We start from the raw sequence: 19,503 nt of genomic DNA on the forward strand, positions 1-19,503 counted from the left end.
AAATCTGATTTCCGCAGTCATGGTTCAGTAGTTAGCATTGATGCTTCACACCAGGGACACAAGTTCGATTCCTGGCTTGTGTGACTGCCTGTGTGGTGTTTGCACATTCTCCCCGTGTCTGTGTTGGTTTCCTCTGGGTGCTTTGATTTCCTCCCATGCTCCAAAGATATGTGGGTTAGGTGGATTGGCCATGCTAAATTGACCCTTCGTGTCCCAAAGTGTGCAGATTAGGTGGATTAGCGGGGTAAATGCACAAGGTTATGGGGATAGGATGGGGGGGTGGGGTGGGTCTGGATAAACCGCTTTGTCCGAGAGTCGGCACAGACTCGATGGGCCGAATGGTCTCCTTCTGCACTGTAGGGATTCTATGTTTGACGAGAAGGAGGAGGGATGGTGTTCATTGTTAAAGGGGAGAACCTCTGGCCCCCAAACACACACACTTGCTGTGAAGATCACAGGGTTGTTTGACGGGGTTTTTTGCATGTGTTATATTGACACGAAACAATTATTTTCCGTGCTGGCGAGAATTGTTCAGATCTGCGGCCAGTCACCTGCTGCTGTGGTTTGTGAAGTGACAGAAAAGGCCAACGAGACCGGGCTTGTTGTTTACTGTAATGTTTAATCTCACAACAGCTACATTCCATTCATTTCAGATTTGCCAAAAGCTCCAGTGAAGACAGCAATTCTCAGGTTAAACAAAAAACGGATCGGTTTAAAAAAAAACATACTTAAAAGATTAACAAATGATTCATAAATCCAGACAGAATGTGGGAATGCAAGTATTTGATGCCATGTTAGACATTCACAAGAATACAGAAGAAAAATGCACACCTATTTACAGTCAAATCCTAACTCCTGGATTGAATTCCTCTTGTCCCACAGAACCTCATCTCCCCATGATTAACCCCAGCAACTCCTTATGAAGATGGTAATAGTTATGGCTATGAACAGAGGGACTTTTACTCAATGTGCCACACATGGGGTCGGAGATGCCAACCTTAACACTCTCCTTGCCACTTGTTTCTCTGCCAGTTAGGAGGCTGCATTCGGTCACAAGTCAGAAAGGAATTTAAGATGAACATTACCCCCAGTACGGTAAAACTAGACCCTCTGCCCTTCCCCATCCCCTCACCATGTAATCATGCCTTCATGGAAAGCGTAAAGCAAAGAAGGATTGCTCAGGCCATTGGCTGCCACATCTCTTTCATTCAAGGTGGAGATCACCAGTCTGCGGGGTGATACTGGAGATCAGGAAGTTCTGATTTGTGGACCCTCCTCCTCTCTTAAGTTTTTTTTTAGTTTATCTATTAATGTCACAAGTAGGCTTACATTAACACTGCAATGAAGTTACTGTGAAAATCCCCTAGCCGTCAAACTCCGGCACCTGTTCAGGTACACTGAGGGAGAATTTAGCATGGCCAATCTACCTAACCAGCACATCTTTCAGACTGAGGGAGGAAACCAGAGCACCTGGAAGAAACCCACACAGGAGAACATGCAAACTCCACACAGTGACCCAGGTCAAGAATTGAACCTGGGTCCCTGGTGCTGAGAAGCAGCAGTGCTAACCACTGTGCCACCATCATGCTGCCCTGGTTGGGCGAAGGGACTGTCTTCCCAGAGTGTGAAATGCAGATCCCAGTATGTGTAACAGGCTGGCTCAGTGACCCTGCCACTTGTGGGGTCGCCCTTTGACACTCCGGCCCCAACAGGGGGATGTGGAATTTCCTATTTTGACCAGGGCTGTTGGACACGTATAAAATTACTGCTTTGACTGTGACTGACTTATTTTGTCGAACACAGAATTGCCTCCACCCACTGGGGGAGGTATGAGGGTTACAAATCCACCTTTATATTAGTGACAAACCCACATTTCAGTATATTCATGGCGTACAAGTTTCAGCTACAGCAAAGTTACTACAGTGACAGGACAGTTTAATAGGCATTGTGCAAAAATGTGAAGATCCATTGAAGGACAGAGGATCAGTTCTATGCCGATTTCCGTGCAGTTTCCATTTTGTTCTCAAGAAGTGATTCAAGGATTCCATGTTGAATGTTTTCAGACATTAACCTGAAGTGGGGAAAATCGAGATCTTATTAATATAATATATTCATGAAACAACATAGGTGAGCTAAGAAACCTGCACTCTGGGGGTACGACTCTCATCAACTTTTACAGATGCACCAGAGAAAGCATTCTTTCTGGATGTATCACAGCTTGGAATGGCTCCTGCTCTGCCCAAGACCACAAGAACCTACATACGGTCGTGAATGTAGCCCAGTTCATCACGCAAACCAGCCTCCCATCTATTGACTCTGTCTACACTTCCCGCTGCCTCGGAAAAGCAGCCAGCATAATCATGGACCCCTCATACCCCGGGCATACAATCTTCCACTTTCGCCCATTGAGAAAATGATACAAAAGGACACATACCAACCGATTCAAAAACAGCTTCTTCCCTGCTGCCACGAGACTTTTGAATGGACCTACCATATATTAAGTTGATCTTTCTCTACACCCTAGTTATTACTGTAACACTACCTTCTGCACCCTCTTCTTTCCTTCTCCCTTATGTACTCTATGAATGGTATGCTTTGTCTGTATAGCACACAAGAAACAATACTTTTCACTGTATACTAATGCATGTGGCAATAATAAATCAAATCAAAATCAAATCACATTAGATGGTGTAGGACAGTGAATTGGAATATCTAGGACAGTGTTAGCAGAGCTAATTTTGGGAGAGCCATTTAGTTTGCCATTCAGAGCAGGGTGGAAAAGGCTATTACACAGGTTCTAACTTTTTAATGTGACGTGGGGAGGACAGAGATTACAGGTGCCAACCTATACTGGATTTGTAAACCAGATCTAATTTCCAGGGAATTCAAAGCAAATTATTGCAGATGCTGGAAAATCTCAACTCGGAAAGGAGAAGAATCATTTTGGACTTGAAACGTTGACTCCTGTTTCTCCCTCCACAGATGCTGCCAGAACCGCTGTGTTTGCCCAGCATTTTCTGTTTGCCTTATAGAGTTTGATAGCACAATAAGAGACCCTTCTGTCCATCGTGTGGGGGTCAGCCATCACCAATCCCATTCATGACACCAAGAAACAGTTGAAGGCACTGATGGGGGGCATGGTAGTACAGTGGTTAGCACTGCGGCTTCACAGTGCCAGAGACCTGGGTTCGATTCCCGGCTTGGGTCATTGTCTGTATGGAGTCTGCACGTACTCCCCGTGTCTGCATGGGTTTCCTGCGGGTGCTCCGGTTTCCTCCCACATTCTGAAAGACGTGCTGGTTAGGTGCATTGACCCGAACAGGCGCTGGACTGTGGAAACTAGGGGAATTTCACAGTAACTTCATTGCAGTGTTAATGTAAGCCTTACTTGTAACTAATAAATAAACTTAAAAAAAGCAGAGTCTCTGGGCCCTTGCAACATCTCAGAGGTAGTACTGAAGACCTGTTGTCCAGAACTAACCGCACCATGCTGTTCATTATAGCATCAACACTGGAATATTCCAGTTCCAATTTTCCAATTGCCCAACACTATCCTGTCTGCAAAAAGCAGGACAAATCCAAATCGGCCAATTATAACCCTTGTATCAGCACTCAATCATCAGCAAAGTGATGGAAAGTGTCATTGACAGTGTTGTCAACTGGCACTTACACAGCAACAACCTGCTCACCAACGGATTAGGTTTTGCAGACCTCAATGCAGTTTGGGTCCAAATATAGACAAAAGAGCTGAATTGCAGAACTGAAATGAGAGTGACAGTGCTTTAACATCATGGCAGCATTTGACTGCGTGTAGCATCAAGGAGCCTGAGCAAAATTCAAACCAATGGGAATTGGGAGAAAGTTCTCCACTGGTTGGTTTCATACCTAGCACAAAGGTATGTGGTTGTTGGAGGCCCATCGTCCCAGGGTGCAGGAGTTCCTGACGGTAATTTGCTGCTCAATCAATTTTCCGCCCTCCATCATAAGGTCAGAAGTAGGGATGTTTACTTATGATTGTGCTGTGATTAGTACCATGTGCATTCCCCCAGATATTGAAGTCAGCCCAACTACATGCAACGGGAAGATATGGACAACTTTCAGGCTCAGGTCCATGAGTAACATTCAGAGCACATGTGCCAAATGTGGTAAACAGGCTTATTACCTGTGTGTGTGTGTGACATGCCTGGGCATGCCCCTGCCGGCCCTGCCTGCGGCTCCTCCCCCCCCCTAGTCCAGGTATAAAGGTGACTGCTCCCCACCCCCCCCCTCCTCAGTCTTTGGACCAGTTCATCAGCATGGGTGTGCTCCAAGTCTTTTGCGAATAAAAGCCTATTTGTTCTTGCATACAAACTAGTCTTTGCTTGATTGATAGTGCATCACCAAGCACTGACAATCTCCAACACAAAAGTATCTAACCATAGTTCTTGATGTTCAATGATGTTAACATCATATAATCCCCCACTATCAACATTCTGAGTGTTATTAACCAGGAACTTAATTAGATGAGCCATAAAACTACCGTGGCGACAAGAGCAAATCAGAGGTTAATCAGGGAATTCTGTAGTGAGTAACTTACCTCTTGACTCCCCAAAACATATCCATGCCCTACAGTGTGATGGAACACTCCCCACCTGCCTGGATGAGTGAAGCTCCAACAACACAGAAGAAGCTTGATACCATCCAAGTCAAAGCAGCCCGCTTGATTGGCACCTAATCCAACACTTTAAAACATCCACCACCTCTACCACTAGCACACAGTGGCATCTCCAAAATGCAGTGAAGTAACTCGCCAAGGCTCCTTCAATAACACTTTCCAAACCTGAGGCCTTTACCATCTAGAAGAATAAGGGCAGCAACTGCATGGAGACACCATCATGCGCAAGTTCTCCTCCAAGCCATTAAACATCTTGGCCTGGAGCTATATTGCCGCTCCTGTAATATCTCTGGGTCAAAATGCTGGAACTCCCTCCCTAACAGCACTGCATGGATTGTAGCAGTTTAAGAAGACAGCTCACCACCAGCATCTCAAGGTGATAAGGGGTGAGCAATAAATACTAGTCGTGTCAGTAACATTCATATCCCATGGTTGAATACTTTGTAAAATAGGGCTGGGCTATAAAAGGACAAAGGTTCAGATAGTTTGCCTTCTCCTTACTGGCAGTTACATAATACAATAACAATAGGCTTGTTGACTACCATTGCATCAATCCCTATCAATTTGTCTACCACACACCCAGACATGAAATATGAAAATCCTCAATGGTGGAGAGTTTTGGATAGCAAAGGTCAAAGTTACCTGTTCCTCTGAAAAATGCTACACTTTGTGCAAATCATGTTCCATTTATTCACCTACCCTATTTCAAAATGTCAAGTTTCCAAGAAACAACAAAGCTATAACTTACTAAACTGTAACAAATTGTATGTTCATCTAGTAGTCTAGATGTGCAAGAATATATATCTTGTTACTTATATTCAAACTTACTAAACCCGGACACAATAGCATAAATTCACAGCAATTCCTAAAGCTACATTTTAAAAACTGCACTTTCCTTTGATAGTAGTCAAAACAGTCAAAATAGTTAAAAGCCAAACTAAAAGCAAAGAAAAATCTTTTTAAAATCCCCTAATGAAAAATGAGCTGGCATGCTGAAGGTTATTAGTAAGGTATCACCAGTAGCATTGATGAAAAGTATAGCACAGGCTAACCAGGTCCAAGAGGAACCATCTCTGAATTATTAAACTTATCAAAGAATAATTGTGAAATAGCATTAACTAAAACTGAGCAAAGTGGAAAGCCAATATTATATACACTCCTTTCATTTTATTTTGATTCATTCGTGAGACATGGGCATTGCTGGCTGGCCAGCATTTATTGCCCATCCCTAGTTGCCCTTGTGCAGTGGGTAGTTGAGGGTCAACCACATTGCTGTGACTCTGGAGTCACATGTAGGTCAGGCCAGGTAAGGGCAGCAGATTTCCTTCCCTAAAGGACATTAGTGAATCAGATGACTTTTTCCTGATAATTGTTTCATGGTTATCATTAGATTCGTAATTCCAGACATTTTTATTGAATTCAAACTCCACCATCTGCCAGGGACAGGATTCGAACCCAGATCATTAGCTGAGTTTCTGGATTAATAGTCTAGCGATAATACCACTAGGCCATCGCCTCCCCAACAGACAAGAAAAGATAAACTTGGTCCCAAGTGTAAGTTTACCAACACTTTTCCCTGCTGCACAGTTTTAGAGTTGTTGATAATTAAATGTTGATTTTAAAGCTCTAGCATATATAATCTTTTTTGTTTCTTTTGGAATTTTCTCACTTTCTCTCTCCCCTTGAGCTCTGCTGGGCTAAAGTTCCACAGGCATCAGGAATCTTAGAGTATTTTATCCTGAAGCCATTCTTTATTTGAGTATGTAGACAGCCAGGATTAGGCAGGTTGGACTGTGGAGGTAATCACACATGAGTTTGATCTTGTCCTCTTCTGACATCAACTTGTGCACCTGTTCCAGCAGAGATCAGCTAATAGAAATCAGAAGCAGTTACTTAGCTTAATTACTTTTTCTCATTGCTAGTTCCAGGCACTGTGGCCATTTGCAGTATAAAAAGGAACGCAGTCGAGTGGCTAATTTCAGAACAGTGTGGTTAGCTGTTCTGGTAGCAGAAGGGGAAATTTTCAAATCTTTAATTCAAGATTACAAAATGACTAACTACCTAGATGGAGAAAACACAAATTGCAAACAGCCAAGACAGATTTCGGAAAAGAAGATCATGCTTGACAAACCCTGATGGAGTTCTTTGAGGAGGTGACAGATTTGGTGAATTGGAGAAATACACTGAAGGTGGTGTACATGGACTTTCAGAGAAACCCTTATCGAAGAGGAACACAGGAGATTACTGGAGAAATTAAAGAGTGTGGAGTTGGGGAGGTTAGCACATTGAATTCAATGTTTGTTAGAAAGAAAGAAACAGATAACAGAAGTAAGAACGGTTTCTTAGAACATTCAGAGCAGTTAATATTAGGAAAAGTGAAGCATCTTAGATCCTACCAAAAAGATCTTGACTTCAACCACCTACCTGACCATTAAGTTGAAATGAACAATATGAAATCTTATTGTCCAGCTTGAACCTCAGCTGAGCTTCTACTCATCCACCATTAAAATAGCACACTTCCACTATTGTAAATGTATCCTTTTCCACCATATCTCAAGGTCTTTGCTATTGAAATATTTATATATATATACTTTCATTGGATGAAGAATAGACTTCAGAAACATACTCCTTTATAGCATCCTGGACTCCTTCCTATACTACACAACTTGTCTGACACTCTGCCACATGCAACCTGTCTAAGTCCCACTCATCCATCAACTCATCCTTGCTGACCTCCATTGACTCTGTGTCCTCCAATGTGCTGGATTCAAAATTATTGTCCTCATTTTAAAATTCCCTGTCGAACATTTGTAATGTCTTCCAGCTCTACACCTGTTTGCATCCGAATACATCACCCTTTCCCAGCATTGGTACTTGGTAGCTGTTGTCTCAGTCCCATCTCGGGAAATTTCTCTCCAAATCCCTTTACCTTGCTACTTCCCTACACACCCTTCAAAGCTTTCACAAAATCTATCTTCCTGACTAAACGTGGTTAGCACTGCTGACTCACAGCACCAGGGACCCGGGTTCGATTCCTGGCTTGGGTCACTGTCTGTGCAGAGTCTGCACGTTCTCCCCATGGGTTTCCTCCGGGTGCTCCAGTTTCCTTCCACAGTCTGAAAGACATGCTGGTTAGGTACATTGGCCATGCTAAATTCTCCCTCAGTGTACCCGAACAGGTGCTGGAGTGTGGCGACTAGGGGATTTTCACAGTAACTTCATTGCAGAGTAAGCCTACTTGCAACACTAATAAATACACTTTAAACTTTAATCACCTAATTAATTAATTATCAGTGATGTACCTTGGGACATTTTATGACACTGTACAAATTAAGGTTGTTATTACGATGTCATGGGCTGTATGAATCATTACCAAGTAATCCCAAAACCTAACATATATTTCTGCATCTATAGCTTATCTTTGCAATACTAAAAACATACTTGCATTATATCCATGGTTCTTTCTTTAACTGAAGTAGAGTACTTACGTGTTAATAGTATCCGTTTGTTGGTTTTCTAAACTCTTCAGCCATTGGTCTAAATAAATAATGAATAAAAATATGTTAATGCAAGAAGCAAAAATTCCCTTTTTCTTGAATATATTATAATTGACGGTGAACCTTAATATGCCCCTTGCCTGCAAAAGAAATAAGGAAAATTGCAAAGCAACTGTGATTCTGTGAGGAGGAACTACTTCTCACAGAGGGTGGTGAATTTGTGGAACTTGCTGCCCTATAGCACGGTGGAGTCTAAATCATTTAATAGTTTCAAGAAGGAGATAGATATATTTCTGATTTTTAAAAAATGGGTTAAAGGGATATGGGGAACAGGGAGAGAGGTGGATTGGAGACCAGGAGGAGATCAGCCATGATCTGATTGAATGGCAGAGCAGGCTCGAAGGGCTGAATTGCCTACTTCTGCTCCGAGGTGTCTATTGGAACATAGGAAAATTTTGCCAGCCAGAGAAGGGCCCATTTATCTTGACCCTCTGCTTTCTATCAGTCAGCCAATCCGCAATCCAATCTAATACTCCACTCCCAATCCCCTGCAATCTCACCTTCTGGATCAGTCTTTTATGCGACATCTTGTCAATCGTCTTCTGGAAGTCTAGATAGACTACATCCATAGGCGCCCCACTATCCACCTTGTTGGTTACGTCCTCAAAGAACTCAGGCAAGTTTGTCAAGCATGACTTTCCCTTCATAAAACCATGCATTGGTGGATTCAGCTTTGTCTTTCCTAATGGTCAGTCATCTCCTCCTTAATGATTGATTCCAGCAACTTCCCCACCACAGAGATCAAGCTAACTGGCTTATAGTTTCCTACTTATTGCCTCTAGCCCTTTTTGAATAGGGGCGGCATGGTGGCACAGTGGTTAGCACTGCTTCCTCACAGCGCCAGGGACCCGGGTTTGATTCCCAGCTTGGGTCACTGTGTGTGTGGAGTTTGCACGTTCTCCCCGTGTCTGCGTGGGTTTCCTCCGGGTGCTCCAGTTTCCTCCCACAGTCCAAAGATGTGCGGGTTAGATTGATTGGCATGCTAAATTGATCCTAGTATTGGGTAAATATATGGGGTTACGGGGATAGGGTGGGACTGTTGTCGGTGCAGGCTCGATGGGCCAAATGGCCTCCTTCTGTATTGTAAGGATTCTATGATTAGCATGTTTCCAATCCACCGGGACCTCAACAGAATCCAAGGAATTTTGAAATATCATAATCAATGTATCCACCATCTCTGCTGCCACCCCCTTTAATACCCTATGTTCCTATGATTCACAGTAAGATAGGGATAGAAAAGAAAAGTCAGATGAAGTTTGGACTGACTTATTTAATGTATTTTAAATACTTACATCGCAACTTAGTAAGTGGCTTAATGAAAACTGAATGATGTATTGGTATAGGTCTATCCCTGAAATCCTTCAATAGGAACAAATTGCTTCACACAAAGCATCATTACTAAACATTTACTGTGCATTTAAGATATTTTTCATGTTCCATGGCTGCATTCTAGTTAAATGAATATTTCTAATTACTTAATATAGAACAGTACAGCACAGAACAGGCCCTTCGGCCCACGATGTTGTGCCGAGCTTTATCTGAAACCAAGATCAAGCTATCCCACTCCCTATCATCCTGGTGTGCTCCATGTGCCTATCCAATAACCGCTTAAATGTTTCTAAAGTGTCTGACTCCACTATCACTGCAGGCAGTCCATTCCACACCCCAACCACTCTCTGCGTAAAGAACCTACCTCTGATATCCGTCCTGTATCTCCCACCACGAACCCTATAGTTATGCCCCCTTGTAATAGCTCCATCCACCCGAGGAAATAGTCTTTGAACGTTCACTCTATCTATCCCCTTCATCATTTTATACACCTCTATTAAGTCTCCCCTCAGCCTCCTCCGCTCCAGAGAGAACAGCCCTAGCTCCCTCAACCTTTCCTCATAAGACCTACGCTCCAAACCAGGCAGCATCCTGGTAAATCTCCTCTGCACTCTTTCCAGCGCTTCCACATCCTTCTTATAGTGAGGTGACCAGAACTGCACACAATATTCCAAATGTGGTCTCACCAAGGTCCTGTACAGTTGCAGCATAACCCCACGGCTCTTAAACTCCAACCCCCTGTTAATAAAAGCTAACACACTATAGGCCTTCTTCACAGCTCTATCCACTTGACTGGCAACCTTTAGAGATCTGTGGATATGGACCCCAAGATCTCTCTGTTCCTCCACAGTCTTCAGAACCCTACCTTTGATCCTGTAATCCACATTTAAATTTGTCCTACCAAAATGAATCACCTCACATTTATCAGGGTTAAACTCCATTTGCCATTTTTCAGCCCAGCTTTGCATCCTATCTATGTCTCTTTGCAGCCTACAACAGCCCTCCACCTCATCCACTACTCCACCAATCTTGGTGTCATCAGCAAATTTACTGATCCACCCTTCAGCCCCCTCCTCTAGGTCATTAATAAAAATCACAAAGAGCAGAGGACCAAGCACTGATCCCTGCGGCACACCGCTAGCAACCTGCCTCCAATCCGAAAATTTTCCATCGACCACCACCCTCTGTCTTCGGTCAGACAGCCAGTTACCTATCCAATCGGCCAACTTTCCCTCTATCCCACACCTCCTCACTTTCATCATAAGCCGACCATGGGGGACCTTATCAAACGCCTTACTAAAATCCATGTATATGACATCAACTGCCCTACCTTCATCAACACACTTAGTTACCTCCTCAAAAAATTCTATCAAATTTGTGAGGCACGACTTGCCCTTCACAAATCCGTGCTGACTATCTCGGATTAATCCGCATCTTTCTAAATGGTCGTAAATCCCATCCCTAAGGACCCTTTCCATCAATTTACCAACCACCGAAGTAAGACTAACCGGTCTATAATTACCAGGGTCATTTCTATTCCCTTTCTTAAACAGAGGAACAACATTCGCCATTCTCCAGTCCTCTAGCACCATCCCCGTGGACAGCGAGGACCCAAAGATCAACGCCAAAGGCTCTGCAATCTCATCCCTTGCCTCCCACAGAATCCTAGGATACATTTCATCAGGCCCAGGGGACTTATCGACCTTCAGTTTATTCAAAACTGCCAAGACATCCTCCCTCCGAACATCTATTTCCTCCAGCCTATTAGCCTGTAACACCTTCTCTTCCTGAAAAACATGGCCCCTCTCCTTGGTGAACACTGAAGAAAAGTATTCATTCATCACCTCGCCTATCTCTACTGACTCCATACACAAGTTCCCACTACTGTCCTTGACCGGCCCTAACCTCACCCTGGTCATTCTTTAATATTGAATAATTGGAAAAATAAATTTAAAACTAAACTGATTATCATTCATATGAGGCCTAGAATACCTGCCCCACAGCTGTGCTCAAATCGGTTAGCATATGTAAAAATTTAATCATTGTGGACTGATAAGAATGATTCATGTTTAAATAGAACGTATGGTAAATGGTATTTTACCATTGAGTATAATTTGGGTGTGGTCTGAATTAATATTATGGATTTGGTTTTTCAAAATGAGATCTCAAATAAAGGAACAATTTTCTTAATCTATATTTCAATTGGAAATGCATAGTTGGTACTTTTACCAAGAATAATATTTATCTTGCATTTTGTTAATGAGCCACGTATCTCCTGGTCTCTGCCAAGGCTATTTAGTGTACAGCTGTAAGGTTTCCCACAGCAGCTTAGTTATGGTATATGTATAGAACAAATAAACCACAATTGGCCAATCAGGCCTATATTTGTATAAACAACTTATTATTATAAACTTTTCCTCATTAATTTGACTGTCTGAGGGAACATGTTGGACAAATATAATATGATTCTCAAAGACAATCAGACCAAATTCCTGACCATTTATTGATTCTAATATCTCCATAAAATTCAGTCATGATTTATCACCTTACTTAGGAACATCTTTCTCTGCTCTTGCTTCCATGCATTATTTGATTTCTTTAATCTATACTTATCCATATAATCTTTAATTTTATTCCCAGCTAGATATGGCTGATTTTCTTGGAGGTATCTCCCCTCCACATTTTCAGGTTAGGTAGATTGGCCATGCTAAAATAGTCCCTTAGTATCCAAAAGAAGTGTGGGTTAGGTGGATTAGCCATGGTAAATCCGTGAGGTTATGGGGATAGGATGGGGGAGTAGGCCTGGATTGAGTGCACTTTCGGAGGATTGGTGTAGACCCGATGGGCCAAATGGCCTTCTTCTGCACTGTAGGGATTCTATGGATTTTGAATATCAAAGAATCCAGAATTCAGAGATTGTTAAAAAATGTTTCCCTCCAAATAAAATACAATGAACTAGATGTTGTTCAATGGGTAACGACATTTTTGTGTGCATGAAGAGAATGAAAAATTGGTGTGGCTATAATTACACACTTGTCAACCTTAGACAATTACCATGCTGTCATGCAAAACATTCTTCATTTGTTAGAAGACACATAATGGATAGACTGGTAAAAATACAATTTCATGCAAAAAACTGAGTTTAATATATAGAATTATGAATACTTGGGAATGAGCAAGATGGTTCTGCTTTGTTTGGGCAATTCTAGTGACATCATTATAAAAAGTTTGACTAAGTTACTGGTATCAACAGAAACTCTTAAGATTAAGTTGAGTCTTATAACTGATATTCCACCATCTACTTTTTAAATAGAGTATAAAGTATAGAACACTGCTTCAAAAAAAGCAGAATAAATATATGGTTGAAAATGGCATTGAAGGTTACACAGCTAAGCAAAGACTGAGAATATCGGATGCCACATGAAATATCCTTGGGGATGGATTGAGGGAAAGTTTTCAGTGTTATCTGTGGAAAGCAGTTGGCAAGAATTGAGCAATGGAATTGTGAGAATAGATGGATATTTTGGACTTGTGTTTGACCCTTTGGAATAGATAGCAGAATGCAGTGTTCCCTTGAAGATTAGTTGGGCTATATTGATTGTGATTTGTGGAACGATTGATTAACCAAATGTTTTTCTTTTCTGTGCATTCTTGTGTCCTTAAAATAAATCTAGAGGTAGGAAGGAATGATCACTTTATTGAGGTTCTCAGGTTATTCTATGCTACTATTGGATATATCTATACTATTGCCACTTTCTTGCTCTTTTTCTGTACATATCCTTTTTTATTTTCCCTCTGGAATACATATCCAGTTGCCTTTTGAATGATGTTTTTGACTTTGCCTAACCAACATTGGCAAGGCATTTCTTGTTCTAATAATTTGGAGTGTGAAAACACTTTCTTTAGTTTTGTTCTTTGGTCATGATAATCCTAAGTCTATATTCCTATGTTACCAATTTCCCAACTACTGATATTAATGTTGCAAATGCTGTGACAAATTGTGTGATTAAGAGCAGCTAATACAAATTGGGGGAAGGTTGCAGAACATGTATAAGGACCTGTTTACCCTCAAATTATTTGCAACAATAAAAACCTCTATTAGAATCTTCTTAACCTTGTCAGATCCAGGCCTAACCAATGTCTTATAATTTCCTTGTTTTATATGCAATGCCCTTGATGTAAAATCTAGCAATTCAATTTGCCATTGCTGCATCTGGAAATGTCTTTGCTTCTCCCCTTTGTTGAAAGTTTTGTTCTTTGTCCTAAAATGTGCTACTTCACATTGTACAAGTAATAAGAAATTGAGGTTTTTTTTTTACAGGGCATTTGAAACATTTTTTTAGGATTCCTTTTTAAATTGATGCAATGTAAGGAAACTGACAAAAAACAGGAAATGGTGGAAATGATCAGCAAGTCCGCTTAACTGTGGAGAGAGAGGCAGATTTAACATTTCAGATCAATGATCTCTCATCAGACATTCTCCATCCTGAGTTCTGTATTCATTTTAACTTGTAAATAATTCTTTACTCATTCATGGGATTTTGGCATTGTGACCAGGCAAAAATTTATTTCCAATTCCAATTGCTCTTGAGAAGATGGCAATGCGTTGCCTTCTTGAGCTGCTGCTTTCTACATGGTGAAGGTACTTGCAAAGTGCTTTTAGATATGAGTTTCCAGGATTTGGACTCATGGTTTGATTTGATTTGATTTATTGTCACATGTATTGGTATACAATGAAAAGTATTGTTTCTTGCACGCTATATAGCCATCCTCAACCGACCGTCATCTATTAACGATGAGGCGATAGGCAGGATTCCCGAGGTCGATATCAACAGCGCCATGGATGACCCACTGGTAGTAGCCGAAGTCACGAAAGCTGTTAGCCAGCTATCTAGTGGCAAAGCCCCAGGGGCAGACGCCATACCCGCAGAGATCTACAAAGCTGTACTTATCGAGAAGCTCACCGAGTTGTTCCAGACCTTTTGGAAGCAAGGATCCATTCCTCAGGAACTTAAAGACGCTTCCATCGTACACCTCTACAAGAGGAAGGGCAATCGGCAAGTATGCGACAACCATCGAGAATCTCGCTGCTCTCCATCGCAGGAAAAACCCTCGCAAGAGTCCTGCTAAATTGTCTGGTCACTCATCTGGAGCTGGGCCTGCTTCCAGAGTCACAGTGTGGCTTCCGCAAAGGTCGCGGGACTATTGACATGATTTTTGCCGCGCGCTAACTTCAGGAGAAGTGTCAGGAGCAGAATCGCGAGCTCTACACAATCTTTGTTGACCTCGCGAAAGCCTTCAACACTGTCAGCCGACAAGGCCTGTGGAGGATCATGTCAAAGTTAGGCTGCCTCCCAAATTCATTCAGATGGTACGCCAGTTCCATGATGGCATGATGGCCAGAGTACTGGACGGCGGAGAATCCTCTGAGGCATTCCCAGTCACCAATGGTGTCAAACAGGGCTGTGTGCTCGCACCCACACTGTTCAGCATGATGTTTACTGCCATGCTGAATGATGCCTTCCAGGACAGTGTTGCTGGAATCAGCCTTAAGTACAGAGTGGATGGGAAGCTCTTCAACCTGAGGAGACTTCAAGCTATTACCAAAGTGAAGGAGACTGTTCTGAGAGACTTCCTCTTTGCCGATGACTGTGCCCTGTATACTGGCTCAGAGTAAGAAGTCTCACAACACCAGGTTAAAGTCCAACAGGTTTATTTGGTAGCAAATACCATAAGCTTTCGGAGCACTGCTCCTTCGTCAGATGGAGTGGAAATGTGCTCTCAAACAGTGCAAACAGACACAAAATCAAGTTGCAGAATACTGATTAGAATGCGAATCCTACAGCCAGCCAGGTCTTAAAGGTACAGACAATGTGGGTGGAGGGAACATTAAACACAGGTTAAAGAGATGTGTATTGTCTCCAGACAGAATCTCCACATACTGGCTCAGAGCCAGAGATGCAAGTCGGTATGGACAAATTTTCCACGGCTTGTGACAACTTTGGACTCACCATCAACATTAAAAAGACCGAAGTCGTGCACCAGCCTGCTCATCATGCACCGTACACAGAACCCATAATCACAATCAAAGGGCAGAAACTACAGGCAGTGGACCAGTTCACTTATCTTGGCAGCACCCTTTCCCGAGCAGTGACTATTGATACTGAAGTCAACTGCAGAATAGCAAAGGCAAGTTCTGCTTTTGGTAAACTGCGTTCCACTGTTTGGGAATGTCGAGGAATCAGCCCAGCAACAAAACTGAAGGTCTACAGCGCCGTGGTACTCACTACCCTCCTGTATGCCTGTGAAACGTGGACTGTATATCGAAGGCATGCAAGACAGCTCAATCATTTCCACATGACTTGTCTTCGCAGAATATTGCGCATCAGATGGCAAGATAAAGTACCAGACACTGAAGTTCTCTCCAGAGCAAGTCTACCATCAGTCCACACACTGCTGATGAGAGCACAGACCCGGTGGGCAGGTCATGTCACCCGTATGCCGGACAAGCGCATACCCAAGCAGCTCCTTTTTGGGGAACTCTCTGCTGGAAGACGCTCGCATGGAGGGCAGAAGAAACGTTACAAAGACACACTCAAGGCCTCCCTGAAGTCGCTTGACAGAGACACGACCACCTGGGAAACACTGGCACAAAACCGCCCAACCTGGCGCTGCCTCATCCACAAGGGCTGCCAAGCTTATGAAGCAAGATGCAATGCTGAAGCACAACTTAAGCGCGAGCTGCGCAAGTCCAGAGCCACCAGCGCAACAACTACAGCGCCTACACAGGTTTGCCCAATATGTGCCAGGACATTCCGTGCCCGAATTGGCCTGATCAGTCATCTTCGGACACACCGCATCCAGCCTCATAATGACTAATGGTGTCGAGGTCCTCATCGACGACGATGGACGAACAATATAGACAAAGCATACCGTTCATAAAGAAGGAAAGGAGAGGGTGCAGATATAGTGTTACAGTCATAGCTAGGGTGTCGAGAAAGGGGGTAGAGAAGGAATGATAATCAATTTTCAAGTCAGGATGGTGTGGGACTTTGGAGGGAAGTTTACCAGTGGTGGCGTTCCCACGTTCTTGCTGCCTTTGACCTTTGATTCATGGGTTTAAAAGAGTTGTTGAGGAAGCATTGGTGAGTTGCTGTAGTGAATCTTGTAGATGGCATACACTGCTGCCACGCTGCATTGAGGGTGAAAGGAATGAATGTTTAAGGTAGTGGGTGAGGTGGCAATCAAGTGGATTGTGCATGTTTGCCTCATTCCTGTATACTTATCCTGCTAAAAGTACCACATTTTAGGCTTCTCAGAAAAGCTAAATCTCAGGGGATAAAAGAAACAGTGGCAGCATGGAGATGAAATTGGCTAAGGGGCAGAAAACAGGGAGCCATGGTGAATGGCATTTCTCAAGATATGAGAAAGTATACTGCGGAATTCACCAAGGAGCAGTGCTGTTTTTGATATAGATTGATGACTTGGACTTGAGGGTACGGAACACAATTTCAAACTTTCTAGGTGACTTGAACCTTTGGAAGTGTAGTAAACAATGAAGAAGATGGTGATGGACTTCAAGGGGACATGAGGCAATCTGGTGGAATGGACAGACTCATGGTCGATGAAATTCAATGCGGAAAATTGTGAACTGATAGATTTTGGTAGGAAGAATGTGGAGAGCCATTGCAAGTTAAATTGAACAATTGTAAAGGGGATTCAAGAAAAGCTAGAGCTTCGGGTGCTTGGGCACAAATCTTTGAAGATTGCAGGACAGGTTAACAAAATAGTTAGCAGATGGATGCTAGACTTTATAAATTCAGGCATTGAGTGGAAAGGCTAGAAACCTTTCCTAAACCCACATAAAACAAGAGTTTAGATTGAGTCCAGAGCACTGTGTCCAATTCTGAGCACTTTATAAAAGGAAGTGAAGGCATTGGCAAGGATACAGAGGAAATTCACTGGAACTGATCCAGGGATGTGGCACTGCAGTTATATGGATTGCCTGGGATTGTTCTCCTTGGAACAGCGAAGATTAAGAGGAGATTTTATCGACTTTTAAAATCATAAAGGATTTCGATTCAGTAAATAAAGAGAAACTCTTTCCAATGTTGAATGGATAAACAGAGGGCACACAGTTAAAGTGACTGGTAAACAGAAAACAGAGATGAGGGCAGTACAATCTTCCTCACAAAACTTGGTTCGGGATTTGGAATGCACTTTAGAGTGGTACGGGATACAGATTCAACGGTAGCATTCAAAAGGGAATTGGGTAACTATGTGAAAGAGAAAAAAATATTGTAGGGCTACAGGGAAGGAGCAAGAGAGTGGGATGAACTGGATTGGTCTTCAAAAGGGCTGATGCAGACTGGAGCGTTGAATGGTCTCTTGCTGTGCTGTACCATTCTATGTTTGTGTGAATTATCTGCCTTTCCCCTAGTCCTCATTCTTCCCAAACCTTGATGAGATCCTGCACCATCAACTTTGGCGTCACCTCAGCGGCACAGTGGCACAGTGGTTAGCACTGTTGCCTCAGAGTGCCAGGGACCCGGGTTCAATTCCCGGCTTGGGTCGCTGTCTGTGTGGAGTTTGCACATTCTCCCTGTGTCTGTGTGGGTTTCCTCCCGGTGCTCCGGTTTCCTCCCACAGTCCGAAAGAGGTGCTGGTTAGGTGCATTGGCCATGCTAAATTCTCCCTCAGTGCACCCGAACAGCGCTGGAGTTGGCGGAGCTGGAATTGGCTATTAGGAGATTTTCACAGTAACTTCATTGCAGTGTTAATGTGAGCCTACTTGCGACACTAGTAAATAAAATAAACATTCGATACACATGCCTTAGCCATTTTGCCCGGCCAGTTACGGACATACGAATATCCCCCACTCCCGCCCTCCAACCATGTCTATTTAATAAGCCACCACACTTCAAAGTGATTCAACCACCTGAAGCACATGTGAGATGTGGCAAGGCGCTACATCAATGCGGATCTTGTTGCTAATTGCAACTACAAATTAACACTCTAAAATGATATTTACACTTAAACGTTGACGCTACCAACAGCCTCTTTCCCCGCTTTTAAACCCTTTTCTTTAAATGGAATTAATTGTAATACCGACCTATTTCTTAATTGATGCTGACAGCGTCTCCGGCGGGGTCCTAGAAAAAATAGAGAAACAGGTCAGGTTTGCAACCAGAGGGGGGGGGGGGGGGGGGGGTGAAATTTCCAAATTAAATCGAAAACAAAAAAGAAAACGAGAAGAAAGTGAACCAGCTTACTTCTGCAATAACCGATGGAGACGACAATCAGAGCGAGGAGCAAGAAAAAGGCGCCGCCAGCCAAAGGAGCCCAGATGATGATGTGACAGGACAATTCATCTTTACTGGTCACTGCTGTAAATGAAAAAATCTATATTGACGCAATAATTTGTTACGTGGATGTCAAGGCAAATGTGTCGAAAATTTACACGCAAGTCCAATTCAACTATTCTTTGTTGAGTAATTATTTCAATAGAATATTAATTGGGAGAGAATTATCCACTGTCACATTTAACAAATTTAAATGATAATAAGATTTACAGCAGAGGGAACTTCCCCAAATCTACACCTTTAGAATCTGTACAATGTAGGAAATTAGAAGCACAGTAGATGCTATCAGCAGATTTTTATCTGCTGTTTTCGCCCTGAGAAACAGTCTCCTCACTCAGTGATAAAAATCCAGATATTCAATCACCCAAATCTAGCGGACAGACTTCCCACCATAGGATCAGGAGTGGGCCATTCAGCCCGCTCCGCCATTCAATGGCTGGTCTACCTCAATAACATTGTCTTGCACTGTTCCTGTATTCCCTTGGGTGTTTTGAATATGTAGAAATCTATCGATCTCTATCTGGAACATACTCAATAATGACTGAGCCTTCTCTGGAGGGTAGAGGATTTATCTCACCCAGGTAAAGCAACCGGGCTGTTG

The 19,503-nt window shown here is 42.8% G+C and overlaps 1 protein-coding gene across 4 annotated transcripts in view; it reads right to left on the bottom strand.

Annotated features, from left to right (window-relative positions):
- Positions 1-608: 608 nt before the first annotated feature.
- Positions 609-19,503, bottom strand: part of cd8a (CD8a molecule) — a 29,405-nt gene continuing 10,510 nt past the window's right edge. For 3 of the 4 annotated variants that reach the window (XM_078228912.1, XM_078228819.1, XM_078228732.1), the window contains exons 5-8: positions 18,813-18,926; positions 18,653-18,692; positions 8,143-8,191; positions 609-2,071 (exon numbers count right to left, since the gene is read on the bottom strand). In XM_078228912.1, the coding sequence (XP_078085038.1) occupies positions 8,146-8,191; positions 18,653-18,692; positions 18,813-18,926 (200 nt within the window). In that variant the 3' untranslated portion in view covers positions 609-2,071; positions 8,143-8,145. The remainder of the gene's footprint in view (positions 2,072-8,142; positions 8,192-18,652; positions 18,693-18,812; positions 18,927-19,503) is intronic. The other variant, XM_078229002.1, reaches the window with a different exon arrangement.

Source organism: Mustelus asterias, chromosome 1 (genome assembly GCF_964213995.1).
Source record: "Mustelus asterias chromosome 1, sMusAst1.hap1.1, whole genome shotgun sequence".
Classification (NCBI taxonomy): Eukaryota; Metazoa; Chordata; class Chondrichthyes; order Carcharhiniformes; family Triakidae; genus Mustelus; species Mustelus asterias.